Here is a 20,743-nt window from a genome sequence, read left to right as displayed (position 1 = left end):
CGGCATTTTTGGTACATTTAGTACGCAATTTTTAGTGATATAATATTCAAAACTCATTTTTTTTTATTATACAAACGTGTACCGTTCGTTAAAGTATCTCATATGCTGTCCTCGTTAATAGGCCATACAGTTGAAATATGGTTTTTCCTCTAGGACCTTCTAGTACGTCAGAAAAAAATATTGAGGCAACTTCTACGGCTCTAAACTTCTAAGAACAAATTCAGCCTTGACGATAATTTTTCTTCAATTAAATTAGTCTACTTGGTAAGAGACGGTATGGGTCTTTCGTCCCTTTTGTAGGGCATTTTAACAGTAGCAGCAATGGCATTTATGACTAATGGTTCCTCTTGGCATTCGATGATATCAGCAGATTTTTTCTATTATCCCTCTCCCGCATTAATGATTGTATTTATTTTTGACGACTATTTTTTAAATCCCTCGGGAATAGAGACGTTTCCTTATACCATTATCTGCGTCTTCAGGTACGCAAAGTCTGCGATGATCATAATAATAAAGATTCAGTTTTAATATTTTTCGAAACTAGCTGCACTTATGGCTCAAATGCCACTTGGTTCCTACGACTAATAGTAACATAATTTGGTTCACATCCACTCTAAAAGACAACAATTAACCAATATAGTCAGGGCCAATGGAATGATTTACACATTTGCCACAATTTTCTACGGTTATTTAAATGGCCGCTCATGTGTCCTTTTAACAGCGCGATAATGATCAATTTTAAAATAAATTATCGCGATGATGGGTGGCTGTCATAATGTGACAAACCGTTTCATAAATGCATGAGTATCATGTATGCGCATTGATATGAATACCACACACGAGGCATTGTACCATTCTTCATTCGGGTTTCACGGGTATTTTTTTTTTTAACCAAGACAAGGAAAAAGTATTTAAAATGTTTGAGTGAAATTTTAATTTTGCATTTTACTTACCTGTTTCTGTGTCGATGGTATAATTGACTCCAGCCCATATGTCTTCTTCTGGTTGCTCAATTTCAGGTTCTTCTTGCTGAAAGTAATATTAAACATTCTGTTTCAAATTATACAAACAATTGTTTTTGTTCATGATTAAATTATCTTGCATTTTTACAATTTAACATATGCATGGTAATATATAGATAATTTTTACCTTAATTTTCTCATCTTTAGTTCCTTTCAAGCCTTCAGTATCCTTTTCAAGTAGAAGTGATGTTGAGGCATCAGCATCGTGCTTCAACGCATCAGCAGCTAGTTTTTCTTTTTGCTGTTCTTCTTGCCTGGCTAACTCCAAGGAAAAACCAAGATCTACGTCTTGTTTCCACAAAACTTCTATAAGATCCATATCCTATAAAGAACAAAAAGGAGCATTTACCATAAATACCTAGGAAACTGTCATAAATTGTTGCACCACATTGACTAACCACTGACGACGGTCTGTTTTGATTTCGGATAGTGTACACAAGAGTTATCTAACATAAACGTTGTAGTCTAAATACACGAAAAGATCCACATATATCAAATTGAAAAGAACAAATTCACTTACTATAAATTGATATAATATTTAGTTTTTTTCTATGTTTAAAGTTTTAAAACGAAAAAATCACAGCCTTGAAAAGGAACAGCATCCATATTGAACTAAATTGGTCCCAAACAAAACAAGTGTTGCTAAAAACTACGTAAAGATAACAGTGGAAAGTTAATTATCGTCGTGTGTGATAAGGATAAGACTAAATTTTTCAGTGTATATTCGGTAACCTTGAATTTAATGTTTATCTATTTCGGAATTGGTGTGAACACTTTACAGTTTCATTAATAGATAACTTTTGTCAAACGCTTTTTGATGAACAGCGATACAAGCTAGTATAGAACAGTATGCGTAGACACTAAGATGTAATTAATTCCTGAGAAGAAAAGAAGATAATAACACTCAAGGTATTTTTGATAAGGACGTCATATTTTCTAAGCTCGTAATACATTATTTGCATTCTGAATATTTGCAGTGAGCGTTAGACTACACTGGATAGAGAAATTAAAATCCAAAATATATATTAAGTTATGTAGTATTCCGTAATATATAATAATAAATTAAAAGATTTTTTAAGTGCTCTGATGGTTGCTGTTCTTATTTATGATTTAAAAACATTCAAAAATTAAGATTTAGTTTTTACATGGGTAATAACATAAATTATATTAGGGAGTGAATCCCAAAATTCACTATATCCACAGTTAAAAAACTTAGAGAAAAATATGTTAATAATTGGGGCAAGGATTTTGCTTGTATTTTAAATTTAAATTATTAAAGCTAAAACTTCTTTAAGCGTACCAATGAGCAGTAACAATGACGAATTTGACACATCAGGTAGGTTAGAAATTCATTAAACGTGAAATTTTATTAGATATGTGCTAAATTTCTGAGTGGGTGACTAAAATTCACAAGTTACCACTTTTCTAGTAAAAGTGGATGTTTAGCAAATTCCTGAAATTTGGTTCATACAGAAAAAAAATTGGAATAACATAGGCTGCACGTTACGAGCTAGAAGGACGATGTATGTATATTAAGGGTCAAATCATTGCAGTAATTTTAACTTCGATGGGACCTTTGTGTTGTTAAATTTATCATTATTTCATCAACAAGTTACTCCGAAACAATTTCAAAATAAGTAGGAAGGCAAGTTACCTGAATTAATCTACCAAACAATTTTCGAAAACGATCCGATTATGACAAAAAAATGGTAAATTAAATTACTTGTTTTATAATTGAAGTAATAGCAATACACTTTCTAAACAAATTATCTGGCGCTTAAAAACCTCAAATGATCTGCAATAACACTTAATCTTCACATTGCAGATAAAGTCGGTATAGATGCTTTCAAATTGTACTGTCCGAATAAACAGATAACTGCACTGATAATATAAAAGATTCCTACATAGTTATTATACTCAGTAAGTAACTGACTAGAATTCTAAAAAAATATCAGATGAGTGAGTGATAAAACCTGAAAGCAATAATAATTATTCTGATAAGAGGCTGGAAACGAGCGTGGCGCGCTCAACAAAAGCGATTTTAATCGCTTAATGCCAAATTTGGGAGGAGCATGTATAAAGACAATGGGTGTGATAGCTGTGGGGTAGCAGAATTACTCTGAACCACACCTTTGTCTCCCGCGTGGTCGTTCAAATGAAACCCGCGTTACAGAGCGGTCACGAACGGACGCCGCCATCTTGTCGACCCGCTGCGATATATCTATGTATTATACACATAGGCGGCGATATACTTGCCGACATGTATTTTATGCAGGGTTTCCTATATTAAACTATGCTCTTTAAAGGGTAAACAAAAACTTTCTAATTAAAGTAAAAAACTCTATTATTAGACTAATTCCAGGTTTCCAGACAAATCCTGGACATAGGAGATTAACAAGGAAACTAGGTTTTTATTTTTTTGCGCCTACACGATTGATCAGAGTCAAAACTATTTTTTACTTAATTCTAACCTTGACACCGACCAATGGTGGCCTCGTACGGTTACGCGGGACATTCAAACGTTTGAAATTTGGAGAATGTTTTGAGCCAAAACGGTTTTAATTAGAGGATTGAAGAAATTGCGGAATGATGACCGGTCTTGAGTACTATGGCATCCATGTAAAAGTTTTCAATTGGATAGTTCGTGTAGGCGTAAATTTTTTTTACCGATTTCCTGTGTTAATCCCCTGTGTCCCGGATTCGCCTGAACACACGGTATACAGCTGATTCTATGGAATTTATTATTAATTTAGAAAACTATTCAATTTTTAATAATCATGTCTTCTCAATGCTTTCGATCAACGTCAATAAAATTTTGAATTGTGTATTCAAAATTTTGTATGACCCTCCGAAGCAAATATCCATTTTGATCTTGATCCACGAAAGAAAAACTCAATAATTTTGTAAAGATTTAAATTAATTGCTAAAATGAGTAGTTCCATAATAAGTTTTTTACTTTTTATTCTTGTTTATTCGTCATTGGCGTGAAATTTCTCGCGAACCGTTTATCAAAAAACTCCACAATCCAAAAGTCATCGTTTGGTATGGTACAGCAACAATTCTGACACTAAAAGAGCGGATTGAAAATGGAACTGCAAAAATAAAGAAAAATTCACTTCACTGATCGATGCAAAATTTTGAACTTAAAATTCAAAATTGCCTTGAATTTGATGGAGGCAATTTAGAAGGCATTAGTTTTAAAAATCGAATAGTTATCTAAATTAATATTAAACCACATAGGAGTAGCTCTACATTGGTTCAATAAAAGACTTTTAAAATTTGAGTAGTAAGTTTTTGATTTTTAAAGTGCAGAGTGACCATTTTTAAAGTGAAAGTCTATATAGGTATATATTGCATACATTGAAGACGGATTAGTCATTTCCCATTTTATTATTTTTTAAAATAACGCCTCACACACCAGTAGGTGTTGTTTGAGCGGTGGAATTGCACACTCTTTTCAGTTAAAACTAGCTGCAAGTAATAATTATTCTAAACTAAGGACTTGGACGAACACCTTTGTTAATGTTTCGCTGATAAATCACCGCTTTGAGAACCTAATAAAAATGAATAAAAAATTAAAGGTACAATTTCTTTTAAAATTCTATCATTTCTCAGCGATTGAGAAGAGGGATTTCCGAGTGTTTCACACATTTTAGGTATAATACTTGATACCCTTTTATACACTCAATGATCATAAGTATTAAAAGTCAGTCAATAATGCCAAAATTGGTGGCAAAATAACGCATTGAACTTTTAACCTTTAACTTTTAAAGATCCGCTTTGCCAGAGAGTTTTTATTCTAAATACGATACTGAAAAATGTTTTGCCGATTTTAAGACAATTTTTTATTACATATACCTTAATGTATTTCACTTAGCAATTTACGCAGTATTTTTGGTTTTCATAATTTTTTATTATATTATGTGCCAAAAAAGTTAAACAGTTTATTCTCATAACTAATCACATGTTACCAAAATGACAAAAGTTCTTCAAATAAATGTTCATTGTTTTCTTGGCAAAAACAACACCTCCTAACTTTTGCAGTTAAAACTTTAAGAAGCATATTTAGTGTGATAGTTTCAAAAGCACCAAGTTTTCTCTCAAAAATATGTCGATAAACATGATTTTTGATGTAGCTCTAAAGAAAAAAACCTAACGAGGTAATGCCCGATAAACAGACTAGCTAAAGATATTCCTAGTGGGTTTTTATTTACCTTCCAGAAAATCTATGTCATAGGTGTAGATTAATGGTTCCTATTAATGATTGTCACTAATGTAGAATCTTGTAGATTCGACAAGTTCAGTAGACCACGTTTGGTGTTTCAAGTGATGTATTATCTTTTATCACAATTTTTATGTTTGGCACTAAGAATTTTCGATATTAGATAGATCAATAAATTTGGCATAAATAAAGTTACTTCTTTAATTTCAAACGTTGGAATGTCAATAATTTTATAAATTTACGTTTTTTTCAGAGCGATTAATAATCTCCACTTTAACTTTTTAACATCGCGACGATTATTAATTGCCGTCATTAATACACTGGTCCATTAGATAATTACAACTAATGCATTGTGTCATCAGTTATCACCACATGCCAGTTTTTGATAAAGTATCGCACAAGTCTTCCCTCGATCCAATGAAGGATAAAAGTAATTGGAAGTGACCGACTTAAATTATTGAATTCACAGTTTACATTACAAATGAGGTTTTTGATTAGTTTCGCAATCTATAAAAATTTCAAGATTTGAAGCGTAATTGCATGCACTAGCGCTCTAAAAATTTCAGAACAGGGCAAGCCCAATAGTTGAAATTAAAAATTTTAGAATTAGAGAAAAATTATTTTCTAGGCACGAAAAACATGAATATTCGTAGTTCCTCGCAAATACATTAGTGGAAGTTCGAAAATCAACGGAATAATATTAAAAAAGTGTTCTAGGATACCATTTGGCCTATCAATTAATATAAATCTTGAACAGTTATATATAAAGTGATTTATCTGTTATGATTTTGCGAAAGCAAAATATGATTATAGTGAAATACTTTTATAACGACATTCTTTCAATTTTTAAGGTACACCACTGTCCTCGCCAAGTATGCACGTTAATGCCGGCTATACCTTTGATAGGTTTTTAGTTTCTTTTTTTTTGTTATTAGCTCATGATATAACTCACGCAGAGCTTTAATTTTATACGTATACTAACCATAATGGAAAAGTAGGAGTTGTTTTGTTCTCTACGCCTTCTTTCATCTATCAACCATATAGACCTGCCCGAGTAAATGTTAAATCACATGCATATATCCATTAATCATTTAAAAAAAAGGAAACGCCATTCTTAATTAATACTTGTTTTAAGCGGTAAACTATTCACGTTGCGTGAGTTTTTTGGTGATGCATATTTATTAGATAAAAATAGCTTCCTTTGAGATTGCCAAAGGGGGTGGCTGGTATAACATTAACCGAGATATTAATGAACATATTCTAAATTAGACCTGAAATCGCATAGACACATTCGCGGGTATTGTCCGAGCCAGTGAAGGGTAAAGAACAAGGCTTTGTCCAATTACCATGCCGAACGCCAATATTGTTTCAGGAATAAGTTCTTGCAACAAATTATTTCAAACGAAAAAACATCATTACCATGTTTTCCGTGGCAATCAAGCTTAAAACTGAAAATAGAAAAAATCGCCGATTAAAAAATGCATACTTCGGTGACTTTCTCCTATGAACTTGATTGCTCAAAAAATTTGAACACTTTTCAATAGTTCTAATAAAAAAAGGAAAAAGCCAATTTCCGTCCTTAGCCAGACCAGAAAAAGTTTTTAGAATGGATTAACGTAATGGTCTAACGAATGTTAAAAGGAAGTAACCACAGCTTTTTACACTTCATAGGTTTGTTTGTCCTATTATAAACAAAGTACAATGTCAAAATATACAGAGTTTCTTGAAAAAGTTTATTCAATCATGGATCACAATACGAAGTAAAACCGGGTGAAAATCATTGTTTTTGTACGGCTATTACTAGTATGGGTTGGTTGGGTTCAGGAATGTCTTCGCCAAGAACAATGGAACTGAAAATTACTATTTTTAATATTAAAAACGGATTTCAATAAGTTTTATTCGTTATCGAATCGCAGCGATCAGAGACAACTATAATAGGGCTGTTCGTGACTTCTAGTCACCGATACCAACTGAAAAACTGTACATACATTTTAGATTCATATAGTTGCACCAACTTTCTTTACTTACGGGCACGATCTCCAGGCCTGATAAACAAAATAGAAATAAACTAACAGTCTAAAGTTATCCAACAGCGCAGGTTAATTTAGATAAACCACGTAAAATAAAAAATGTGCACGTCAAAAGTTGACAACACCATTATAATGTAAATACCAAACTTATTAACTTGAGTACGTACCTTGCATGATTCGAAGTTCTATAAACGGCACTAATCTTACATAACAATCGATTATTGCACGAAAACACTGCGATAATTGCATTGGATGCATTTTTGTTTTCGGAAACACTAAACTCACGGTGTGGCCAACTAACATTTTCGGAGACGACTAAAAGGTTTACGGAAGGTTCGGGCCCATAATGGTGTACCCCAAAATTGTCATGATGACATTAAAATTTGTCTAAGTTGCAAAATCATTCTCTTATATGATGTTAAACCCACAGCAAATTTGTTCTAAGCTCTATAGTTATTATTATTTTAAGTGGGCATACCACAGGAATTAGATCTGGACAGTATTTGCATATAGACTTATGCAGTTGTTGAGATTAATTAAAATTTGCATGAGTGTCAATGTTGCACATGCAATAAATTGTATGTTTCAAGTCAATCATCCAGATATCAGGGCTCTATACAGAGTTGTATAAATAATAACTTCTAAACACCGGTTAAAATCGACAAAAAATTGCTTAAATACTAGGAAAAATGCCTATAAGCTGAATTTCCATTATTGATGGAGATAATGCAATTTAAAAAGTTGCTGTTCGTGTCAACTTTTCAGTCCCTTCTGCGATGCAAAGTGATACCAAGGAAGGTGACGAGTTCCATGAAGATCACACATGTAACGAAAAATTCGAGAGTATTTGTCTTCTCTCCGTTCAAATACAAATTTGTTGCACGTGAACCATTCAGATGTCTGAAGCCTGACATTCAATTTTTCATAGAATGTCTTTTGCATAGTGAATTCTTTTAGTAGTTTTCTTAGTAGAATCGGGTGTGTTACGTAGTCGAAGGCCTTTGATGGTATAGTCAGTAATTTGTATTGTGGATATATGTATTATTTTCTACACCTGAACTGAAATACTGACAGCAAATTATTACTTTTTAGAAAATTGGTGATTCGGTGGTTTAGTGCTCCCTCACTAACCTAATAATTATTGTTATATTGCGATACAGGAAATTCGGGCGCCATTTTCTTGTAAACGGTGCGAGCTATAAACTCTTTTGCACGGTGTTCTATTTGCAATTGATCTCGTTTCTGACGGCACCAACAATGGAAATTAGGCATCAATATGTGTATGTACATATACAATTTGTGGACGTAGAGTTTCTATTTTCATTCTCAATATTTCACAATCCTAATTTTTGGAATAGCTGGTTAACAATTCTTGTATAATATAGCACGTGAAAATGATTTGCAAAAAAAGTCGTTATGAATGCATTTTTTAAATTATTTAACAACCTAATTTAGCGACACTTACACTGTGACGGAAACTAACAAATATAATAACTTTTAACGTTCTGCTATAATTAAAAAGATTTTTTGCGTTTTATGTAAAATATTAAAAGTAAGGTCGACAGAAAAAATTAAGGTTTATTGAGAAAAATTTTCATACTAAATCTTGGCTAGTGTAAGAACTCATCAGTCGGCCATAGTAGACAAACCCACCATCTGAACAATACGAAATCACATCTCTTAAATACTTTCGTATTTAAGAAATGGGTGGGGGTTCTTGAGCTGAAACGATTCCCATCACCACCGTTACTAAAAATAATGGATCTTTCAGTTGATTAAAGTAAAATAGGGTACCGCTTCGGCTTTTATCCAATGAAGACGGTCGATAAAGCAATTCAGACGAGATCTGGATTCCTATTAAGAACTATCATTTATCATCTGTCTCCACGATACTCCACACAAATAAAAATACATACGGGCCCCATACACCCAATAATACAGGGTTGTATTCTCTTTCCGGCTAGGCCGTATATTTCTATAACTCAATTATCAATATTTCAAGGGGAGGATGTATTTAGATACGGTTTTGATGTTCAAAGAGTTGGTATTTATTATAGATCTTGCACGTTGGATGGAAATTATATTTTATAATGGCTTAATTTAAACACAGAAAAAGGTCGGTCGATATTTGATGCAAACGTCAAGATGTTAATTATTCCTCAATTTCGCACGTAAATAGTGTGAATAACATTTACAAGTTGACTGTATAACAGAAGTCAATTAAGAAACCAATTTACATTAAAATGGCCGGATCAAAATTGGTTTAAACATTCCTTTGTTTCTAGCCTATGGCGAGAAACGTTGAAAATCTGCATAATAAAGTAATTTATCAAACCCACCATCTTTTATTTTATATAGAAACGTAACAATGTCGGTGGTGCTAGATACATTGGCACGCAATCTGTATATATAGGTACAACACAAGAATTCGTTTTGCATAATCAATACCACTACAAAATAGAACAAATCACTAATTACCTCAAGATTGTCGAGTGCACATTTTACACTGCAAAAAGTGTTACATCTCGCTGTAAGATGCATGTTACTATAAATTAACATCGAATGAGTGGACTTATCTTGTTAATTTATAGTCCCTAGCAACGGACTTGAAAGACATGCAAAATGAAGCCAGTTCTTTATATCTCTTTAGCTTATTAATCATTATTTGATACGGCAATCTTGAAAAGAAGGAAAGTAATCAGTGCTAATCAACATCATCAACAAAAAATACTTTTTTGAAAAATGTGCGAGATGTCACGTTTTTTCACTACACCAGACCAAAATAACACCTGCTGATCTCGTTCTTCTCATGGATATGAAATACCCTACCAAAAAACAAAAAATTATTTATCCAAATATTTGACCGGTAAATTATCGGTCAATTTAAAAGAACAAAACCCATTCGTTACGAAATTCCAAATTTCAATCAAAATCAGTGTTACAAATTTGCGTTTAGATTATAACAATTTAACGAGAAAAGGTAAAAAGTAGTTTATTGTTTTCAAATTCATCTGCAAATTGTCGCTATTTTCAATATTTTATGTACTAATGGTCCTCTGTCACTTTTATTTATATGACATATGTAATTGAAGCGTAATGGACGAATTGAAAAATGTACAATTACTACAATCCTAGTATGAATTCAATTTTTCAATAACCTAGGCATAAGAGATTCTCCATTATTTTAGCCTTGCATTATCAGATTTAAGCGGTATCTTTTTGACTCATTTAGCTACACTTTCCATCAAAGCCTTGTAGTCAATGTCAATTCTTCTCTTTTTCAAACCGTACGAGCGGAAATTTTTCGCCATATTAGGCAACTTCCTTTTTTCCATTCATTCAGCATCTTTGAACATACATATAGCTATTTCCATTAGTTCTACGGGTATCATACAAGAACATTGAATTTGAAGCTGCGCCACCACTGTGTCGGATCGTTCGTTTTAAAGCGGGGCCCCGTCGTGCCCCATGGAGATCGCGCTGTTGAAAGCCGCTCGCTGATTGGTCGAGGCTGATTATGTCGGCGTTTCTTTTTCCAACAGTCACGCTTCATGTGTTGCCGTCTGCCTTTGCTGACCTCCAGGCTCCGGCCCCATGCCTTCATCCGGGTTTCAACGACACAGAACCGGACCCAAACCGACTGTTCACAAGTTGAACATCCTCCTAAGTCACATCTCTTTCCATCTTTGTGTCAACAGTCATCATTAAACATAGTAATATAACAAACTTAAATTGTCAATTATCGCTGACGATATAGACTAGTCAATATGATGTTTAATACTGTCGAAATCATACGTTTATGTAAAATGCACATACATAGATATGTGTACAGTTTTTAGAAGCCATTTTGTATTATTATTTTGCGCTGGTTAATCAAAAGAAAACTGATTGTCCCTGAGTATGAAATCTTATGGAGTCTAACGATGTCGGAATCATATGTTTATATTACTTTTGGTTTCCGGTCGCAATTTTAAATTAAAATCTGAGATTGTTTTCAAATATATGCTATTTGGATCCCAATATGGCGATTGCGATAGCATAATACCTATGTGACGTCACCGGCGATTACTCTATGATCACATTCATGAATAAATCGATAAAAGTCAAGTATGTGTTTGATCCGTCTCTGTTAAAAATGGGAAATATTAACGACAAGAATGGATACACGTGCAACCTCTCTGTTCAATTTCATCTTAAAAGGAAATATAGTTTCAATTAATTATACTCCAAACGATTTGTCTTATTTCTCGAAGTTGGCAAATCGAAATCTTCGGAATTTCAGCGCTTCACCAATAGCAAATGATCGGTTTAACAAACTAGCGTATCGGAAACTTCGTTACATAGTTTAACTACAGAGATGTGAGTGGGTTGAGGAATGCCATTTTACGTATGTTAACACTTATTTCTTTTGAGATGATTTTAAACTAAGTTTTTACCACGTTAATAAATAGATTTGACAAAAAAATGTTTTAGATCAGGCATGATAAGAATATATATGAAATAGCAGATTATTACATAACTGTCTTACTATTGGTAATTCACTCTCTATTCCCAATCAAGATTTAGTTTTAGTTGAAAGCCTCTATATTCATCATTTTATGTTCTAACATAAAATCGAGATTTCCAGTCCAAAATCAAGAATAGATAGTGACTTTCCCGAGCAATCAGGCATTTTAAGAATATATACGAGTAAAAACAGATGCATTGAATTTCTTGTAATATTCCACAAATCCAAATCGGCGTTTTTCGTGGTTGACCATAATTTTTCCCAATATTGATATCCGTAGAAATAGTTAGTTCTTCAGTAAAATATCTGAATGTCTCAAAAATTCATAAAGTAGCCAATTCTTCTTTGAAATCAATAAAAGTCCTTCAAGGCAATCCGGTGCACAGCCATATTCTCCTTAGATATAACGGTATCTCTCCTGTCTCTGAAAGCAGAGCATAGAACGGTGTACTTCTCATACACTCAGTAATAACTCGAACCGCCTGGAATTGTATTCTGCCTAGATTGTTCTATTGACTTTCAGATATCTTACAATAACTAAAAACTAAAACTAAATAATGAATTTCTTTGCCACAAAAACAACGGCATTTGAATTTACCATCCTACTTAAAACTTAAATTACCATAATTATATTTTATTTCATGATTAAACATCAAAAACGCCAAGAGATAAGAACACTCTATTAGCAATTAGATTAAACAAATAATAAGAATTGTAAAAAGTAAAACAGCCACCTTACTTTCGCCGTTATAATGATAAGGGCAGTTGCTTACCCAATTCCGATGAATAAAAATGATTTCTTATTGGGCTACATTGTCATCTACGAGTTCAATGTACTATTTAAATTTGATATGATTAAAATGAGTTTATCAAGCTAATTACACTTGCCTTGAATTGACTAATGATTTATAAAATTAAATACATTCACCATAGTGTCAGAAAAACATAATTTTTTAAAAGAATAATAATTGTTATAGAAAAAGAGTAATTAAATCCTTCTACCTGTGAGTTGAAAGTGGCAATTACAAGAAAACGAAAAGGTATGTGCCAGAAAGCAACACAAAAATGCCTACAGGTAAAAACGTTTCTGGTAAAGGGGTGTAAAGACGTGGTAAACTGCGGTCAGACGATTAAGGATAAGGAAACAATTGCTCTTTGACAAATGACTTTTTCAAGTTATGGGGTGGCCACAAGACCCAATGACAAATGATGTAAAGACACTTCGGACATTGTCGGTCTTTTTGTTATGGACGTAGACCACCTTAGCACAACATAGGTCGACTGTTCGATACTATTAATATTACTGTCATGTCTCGTATTATTTAAAAAATACTCGATATGTCAATGATACCACATCACAATGGTTTGTAGTTTTATCTAGATCTAACCATGTAGGCCGGTTGCTGTCATCCTTTTCTTGATAGCCAGTTTAAACCGTTGCCGCAATTCAATCATTCATTGCTATGTACGTATTATGTTTATTGAGGATAAATCGGGAAAAATATGTACTAATCAAGCTTTCTATTATAAAACACTTCCTGTTTTCAAAAGGAAATTCTCTGGTTATAGAGAAATAGGTTGACTAGTTTATTTTGATATTGATAAAAAAAATTCAACTAGTGTTAGTCAAGTCAAACTAACTGTATTTTCAAAAAGAATTAGGTCAAAATCGATTCCTATTACACCTAATCTAGGATACCCAGTCAAGAAATAAGAAAATTACAACTTTACACAAAAATTTGCTGCTCTTTGAAGGGTACAGTTTTGTTCTTGCCCTCGTATAAGCTTGCCATACCTTAACCTTAACGTCTGAGAGGTCTTCGTTTATAGGCAACCAAAAATACATGTTAACTTGCAGTGATTACTAAGTCGTGTCAAGGTTGGATGATTGTTACACAAAAGAATACATTGGTTCTTAATTGACAAATAACTTGAAATTTCAATAGACATCAAAGAAATATTGCATTCAGTATCTATTATGTAACATAAACACGGGGTTGAATTTATGACCAAAATTCCCGAAAGATAAAATACTCCCATTCGTCTCCGTTATTAATCATACCTTAAAATAAACCAACAATGAAAAAAATCGCATTATTATATAATTACTCGTGTACAAAAAGTAGATAATTCCAGTGCTACGAGCCTTGATCTCTCATCAAACAATCATGCCGGGAATTACATATCCGTATTCATAGCTCATAAACATATTATTACAAAAAGTACACGTGGGGAAGATGATTGTTATAGAATCTAAATAGATGAAGATAGATAGATGATAATAGATATTATGAAAAAACTACGATACATATGGTATAATCATCTAATAATAATAAATAGTCCTGTAAGATAAATGTGGTATTACGTAGTTTATGTCCCAATTTCTAAAGAAACTTTTCATATTCACTATAATGATTTGGCACATACGGCTTAGACATAAAAAAATTTCTTAGAGTCGAGAAAATTATTAGATTTTGTGGAAAGGGTGGAAATAGTTAAAAAGTCGCAAAAACCTTACTGCGGCTTGCACTTTAAACCGTAACAAGGTTACAGATTAAAAAAAAATTGTAAGTGGTACAGTAACCAAAGTAAAAGTATATAACACTCATTACGCAGTGGCGTGGACTTAATGGAATTTAAACACTATGTACTTATAAATGAATTAAATAGTTACTTGCGATGACGTAGTTTTTAGAAAAAATCCTGAGGCTTTAAAAACATTTTTAATACGTGCTGAATGACTTTTTTACTGTCGAAAAAAGATTATTTGACCAAGTGAGTTTCCCAATGTATAGGGTTTACCAAAGGTACGTCGTCAATTCTTTAAACACGTGGACATGAGAAACAACAAAGGCAAACTTGCTTGACCTGAACATATTCAAGACATCATAGTTATGCTAAAAAGAAGTTGGTAATATATTGGAGTACCTAATGAAAGTCTTTATAGGTCATCGACAACTAAACAGACATATGCATATCTTAGGAATGAAAGATCACTTCTACAAGACTGCAGTGCAAAAAAGGGATCATCATATCATTTTATACGGGACGTCTTAGACTCAGTTTTTTTTGGAGCCTCGTTTCTCCTCTGGGAAGAACTTCCGACTTTTAAACGAGATAGGATAGGTTTAGTAATGAAGAGGACGAGGTGGTATAAATTCAAGTGGGGAACGAAAAAAAAACTATTTTACTCTATTTTTAGTAAATGTTTTTTAGTGCTTTTTTAAAAATTTATAGTGATTATCGATATTTTACCCGAACCAAATAGCACAATCAATATTTGAACAAGGAACTCTAGTTTAACTCAACACGTCACAAATAATAAACATTTTTTCATGTTGTGCGAAGCATAGTTAAATAAGCTGCTCCGAAACCGAGATTAGTTCGGATTAATGTGGAAACCTAAGGAGTGTCTAATGAAGAAACCACTATTTAGAAAAATCTGCTATCCTTGTAATAATTATCAACACAGTTATTTGTCTGCATTATAAAATTTCAACAAATTACGCAACAATTTTTTAATAAATAAACCCTGCTATTGCTTGTTATCGCTTCAAAACTAAAAGACCTAATAGGTCTAAAATCATGCTCCCTGATAAAGTGTAAGAAAAATTGATAACACAAAGCAATAAAAAGCACTCTGTGCGCAGCATTAAGTAGAAATCGCTTGTATACAAAGAATAGGCGGGCGCCTATGATACAAGGTTGGTTAAATAGTCTAACGTCACCAGTGACACAGTATGTGCATTTCGAATTTCCCACTTACCACGGAAATGGGTTAATCCAATCACAAACTCATCACAAAAACACAAAATTGATCACCTCAACGAGGCTGTAAGCGCACCAGACAGTACCAGCAATAATCAACAACTTGATAAAACTGAAAAACACAACGCTAGGAAGCGCTGTCGTATGTTTATTAGTACACTATAACAAATCCTTGACTTTGTAATAATAATGCTTTAGGTACGTTTACCATTTAGAACCACGCGAGTTGGATACAAGTAATTATCGTTTGTATGTAACGATTGGACTGAAATACTTTTACAAAATGTGAATACTTGTGTATTGGAAATTTTGGTGAAACGCTATAGCAATTTCAAATCAGGCGCGAGATTATAGTGAGCGCCGCGGGCGTGAGTTAAAATGATATCTGACGTCAATGCTTATTTAATGTATCAATGCCCCTATATTTTATTAATCACATGAATAGCGTGTATTATTGGTGCGACCATTCTATTCTATTCATTATAACCACGTGAGTCGGAATAGCAACTTACACATTTCTGACATTAATCACTTATAAGATGTAGCCTTCAGAATTACCTTCAAAAATGAAGATTTTTTTCACGAGACTATAATTTCAAAAAAATATATTTGCTTTCTAGTCTTGAACTAACACAACAAAATGGCTAAATGATAAACACGTGTATGATTTCCCATTTACGGAAACAATTAGCAACTCTTCTAGAATAAATAGATTTATATTTATTTATGTCAAGTACTTATTTGTGAAATTAACTTTGACATATTTTTTTACAAATAAACAAAAATATAACATATGTGTCGAATGTTGGTAACCCAGTAACATATCCTTCGAAAATTGCACGATGCAAGTTCCAAAACCAGATATAATAGTCGAAATCTTGATTACAAAACAGTTTAAATCAAAATGCTTAATATTATATAGTATAGAAGTCTGTATTTAAAAAGGTTAAATAGTAAAGTCCTTACTATTATTTATTATGTATCAGTCTTAGATATATGTATGCAAATTATTCACTTCCAAGGTGTTGGGTAAACCTCTCGCATAAGCGTCTTAGTAAAAGAGTATTATACACGTTAGTATCTCCGAATCCTACTTACACATGCACTCTTCAATCAACAGGACCGATTGATTAGATCAAAACAATAATAACTACAATCAGTGAATTTAACACAAAAGTTAGCCCACGGTATAAATTTAAAGCAATTCGGACACTTTAATAAAAGTTAGTCTTAATAATACGATTTAAATTCAGGCCGAGACTTGCTTCATAGTTATGTACTTAAAATTGAATAAATAAACATAATTAGAAACTCGTTTTGCCTTTATTCAAAAATAAATAAATCTTTGCATGCATGATCTTCCGCTCCACGTGTAACCAAGACAACGATTTCAAAGCTCTAGTGCGGAATACACGCAAATGTAAAATTTTCCATTATGGCGCTATCTAGATTACAACTTATGCAACGAATAACGCGCCACTGTAGCGATGTTTAAGATCTAAGAAGTTAGACAAGCTGTGGGTCGGTTCGTTCACATACGGATAGATGGCGCCTGGTTTACTAAATTTTAAAACCGCAATATATCAACGTTTAATTAAAACTCCTTGGCAATAAACAGCTTTGGCGTTAAAGATAGAAACCTTTAAGCTGAATTGCATCGATTCTTAAAAACACACGGCGTCTAATAAAGGATCATGTTTGCCAAGACACATGTTAAAGGAGGCAAATAAAATGGAAATGCAATTTTAAAATCGAAAGTCGTTTCATTATTATTTGTTCTACCATTGCTAGATTGTTAATTAGGACATAACATTTGTGAATGGGTAGAAGAACTTACTTGTTAATTCTACAAAATTGTTACGTGAACTCAAATCTCACCAAATGCATAATATTAATACAATTTCGTAAAACAGAAAAACGTTAAGCGCAATGTATTAAACGTTTCCTATTCCTATTTTTAACTTCCTATTTCACTTCGTACGATTTCTCATTCTGCCTTTGTTCCTTTATTTACTCATCAACTTATTTTTGGTTTCGGCGCTATAAACAGGTAAGCGATTTCTTGAACTTGAACTTAAAAAAGCTTTGATTCATAAAAAATAGTTTTGGTTGGTAAGGTCAGTTTGAATTGACACCAAACGGTGAGACTGAATTTCTTAAATATTGTTGTGGGTACGCAATGTTCACAGAACGGTACTTTCTGGCATAATAATTTTTTTGACAGAATTTTACAAAGTTTCTCAACTTCCTGCAGCAGAACTTTAATAACGTATTTACGTCTAAAAATAATGGCCACTAGTAATTTGTCTACTATATCTACAGAAACATATTACATTTTTCACCCGTCACGGGCCCCCGTTTTGAAGGTTTGGCCTCTTTTACCACACCTCAACTTTTATATTATGTTAATGGAATTTCCTCAATATTAATAAATATATATAATAAACCTTAACGATTTGAGTGAAATGACTAAAAGAATAATACAATAAATACCTGCTAATTTATGGAGAACTTAAAAACCGGTACGAAGAAACACAAGACAAGCGCACAAATAAAAACCAATTTCTAATCTGAATCGAGATAAATTTAAGGATGTACCTAAATATAAGTGGTCAGTTTACCCAGAATCTCAAAAAAGTACCGTCCACTATATTTAATATAAAATTGCGTTTAGAGAACCGTCATGAATTTTAGAAACAAATATAAAATTAATTGTACTGTCCATTTTTTGTGAAAATGAACAATACTTAGTCTTATGAAGGAACGCTGAAAAAAAAAGTAAGTAAACGAGAAAAAAGCGGTCCATAGTGGAAACACTGAGTAAGGCAGCATTAACATCTGTCACTATGTACCTTGGTGGATTGAACCTTCGAAGTTAAATCCTTTCAAAGATTAGACCTCTGTGGTTATATGCATTGCTGAATGGACATGTACCTTAATCTTTGTGCTGCATTGGTACAATCCCATTTTTGATATTTTAGATATTTTAATCCTTATTATAGGTGGAAAAAACAAATATCGGTTTAATTGATTAATGACTGACCAAGATGCTAAGGATTGTTTGAGAATGAGGCAAAGCGCAGGATGGGGTCTTGATGAGTAACTGTTAATTGTTGTTATTCAAAACAATCATTTTATTTATTATTTCATAACCTACTGTGGCTGCCTGCGCGATCTTCTGGAAAACCGCATTGCTTGAAAGGATATTTTTTACAATAAAATCTCTATTAAGATGTGAATTTGAATACTCTATTACATGTATTGAAGAGTTAGGTATTTATTCAATAGTAGAATTGATTATTTTGATATTTCAGAACAATCTGTATAGGTTTGAAATTTTAATTTAATGTTTCAAAAACTCAATAAAGTTTCGTGTATTTCAATAGATAGCATTTTTTCAATATAGAATGTATATACCCTATATTCAAAATATTTATTTTTTTGTAAAAATACAAGTAATTAAAATTATTGGAAACACATGACTAAGTAAGTATAGTGCTTATGACTCACACACATCAATAATACCTGTAACCTCCATGCTGGCTAAACATACTAGCTAGTATTAAGCCAGAGATATGGATTATTATTTATTGCGCAAATTGAAGTCTAATCATTGTTTACGATTACCCCTCTCTGGTTCAACTTATAATACTTTCATATGTGCACATGTAAATCTACGATAAATTTGGCAAGTACTCGAGTTTTAGACAAAGATGTGCATTTCCATGTATCTAAAACATGTCTTTGTAAAATAATTTTTTGTTTATTTGGATCGTAGTTCGTTATGGCTATCGCTATAGTTTCTTTAGCAAGTATGACCTACGCATTAATTAGCATAAATTATTGGATATACCAGCTCGAAGCAAAGGTGAATTGGAAACAATTATTATACATGTGTGAGGGATACAACGCTATGAACTCGTTTGCCAGGTTGAGACAATGTTGTTGGCCACATGGTTGTACGAGTATACACAGACGCGAATGCTATTTTTGCCTCAAAGATAAATTTTGCCTTTTTAATTAAAAGTAAATATTGATTTCTCTTTGATTTTGGCAAGTTTTAGTTTTTTTTATTATTAAAAACTATCTAAAGCAGTTACATATATTTACTTTGCAGGCCTTTAAAGTTAATTTATAATTCCTTATACGGTTTCAAACCAAATTACCATTAGCTTCATACTTCTATATCAGTAGAACAATATATCCAACTACACCAATGAATCATTGTTCACCTAACCATATAGAGGCAGACTGCGTAAAATTGATGCAACTGACCTGAAAAACGTATATAAGGTTGGCAAGGATTTATCTCAAGTCTGCAGTGTATGGGTGTTGCCGATTGCATTGATCTGAACCTGAACTTCTAAATTTATTTTAAAAATAAATAAAAATTTTTCGTGAGGTTTTTGCCGCAGGTTCATCAAACCAGAGTTTTGCTCGACCTTAATGCCCACTCAATGTCTGAGGAACAAATATCACTCCTTGAAATAATATTTTTACTTATATCGGGGGCGTGTATTGAGTTTGACACATTGTAGTTATTTAAAACCATAAATTTCCTTTTGTTCTGCACAATTCAACTACAGACTTTTAAAGTGTTTTAGAGAAACCTTCTAATCAAACAAAAGGGAAAAATATGGCTTTACCCTAAATATTACATATAGGATCCTTTAAGAATTATTGACGTAAATAATGATTACAAAGCCGATTATGTTTAAATTAAATTACTATTTCGATTTATTGGAAACGACAAATTACGATCAATGAAATACATTACAAGTAATATTTCATATCAAACTATCCTAACTTACATAAATTAAGATATCTGTGTATTAACTAATGCTTAAAACCTTAGTATTGTAAGTATAGGAGACTCGAAGCATACATTGAGTCAGCAAAACCACTAATTTAAATCATGCCGCATCATCTTATTAAACGCATATCTATAATAATATATAAGTGTTACGGTTTTATCCCAGAAAAAACATTACATATTGCAAAATATATTGTTAATGAATTTGAAGATATGTTATTAATGAAATGAAATTCAAATATATTGTTAATGAATAAAAATTTCCAAACATTAAGTGTTCTAATTATAGACTGATCATTAGGAAAAACAGGTGAATGTACAGGCGCTTGTGTATCTCCGATTAATAGAAAAATGTGTTTAGGTAGTATTTGAGTCAAGTTT

General features: G+C 32.5%; 1 protein-coding gene across 5 annotated transcripts in view; it reads right to left on the bottom strand.

Annotated features, from left to right (window-relative positions):
* Positions 1–20,743, bottom strand: part of cnc (cap-n-collar) — a 53,717-nt gene that overhangs the window by 29,438 nt on the left and 3,536 nt on the right. For 2 of the 5 annotated variants that reach the window (XM_066302763.1, XM_066302761.1), the window contains exons 2-3: positions 1,150–1,344; positions 954–1,029 (exon numbers count right to left, since the gene is read on the bottom strand). In XM_066302763.1, coding sequence (XP_066158860.1) covers positions 954–1,029; positions 1,150–1,344 — 271 coding nt within the window. Of the gene's footprint in view, positions 1–953; positions 1,030–1,149; positions 1,345–1,542; positions 1,675–15,547; positions 15,732–16,647; positions 16,792–20,743 lie in introns of those variants that run through there. The other 3 variants (XM_066302766.1, XM_066302764.1, XM_066302765.1) reach the window with 3 other exon arrangements.

The sequence above is a fragment of the Euwallacea fornicatus genome, chromosome 3 (assembly GCF_040115645.1).
Source record: "Euwallacea fornicatus isolate EFF26 chromosome 3, ASM4011564v1, whole genome shotgun sequence".
In the NCBI taxonomy this organism is placed as follows: Eukaryota; Metazoa; Arthropoda; class Insecta; order Coleoptera; family Curculionidae; genus Euwallacea; species Euwallacea fornicatus.
The sequence above is the reverse complement of the archived record's forward strand: the minus strand, read 5'-3'. Positions and strand labels throughout refer to the sequence as shown.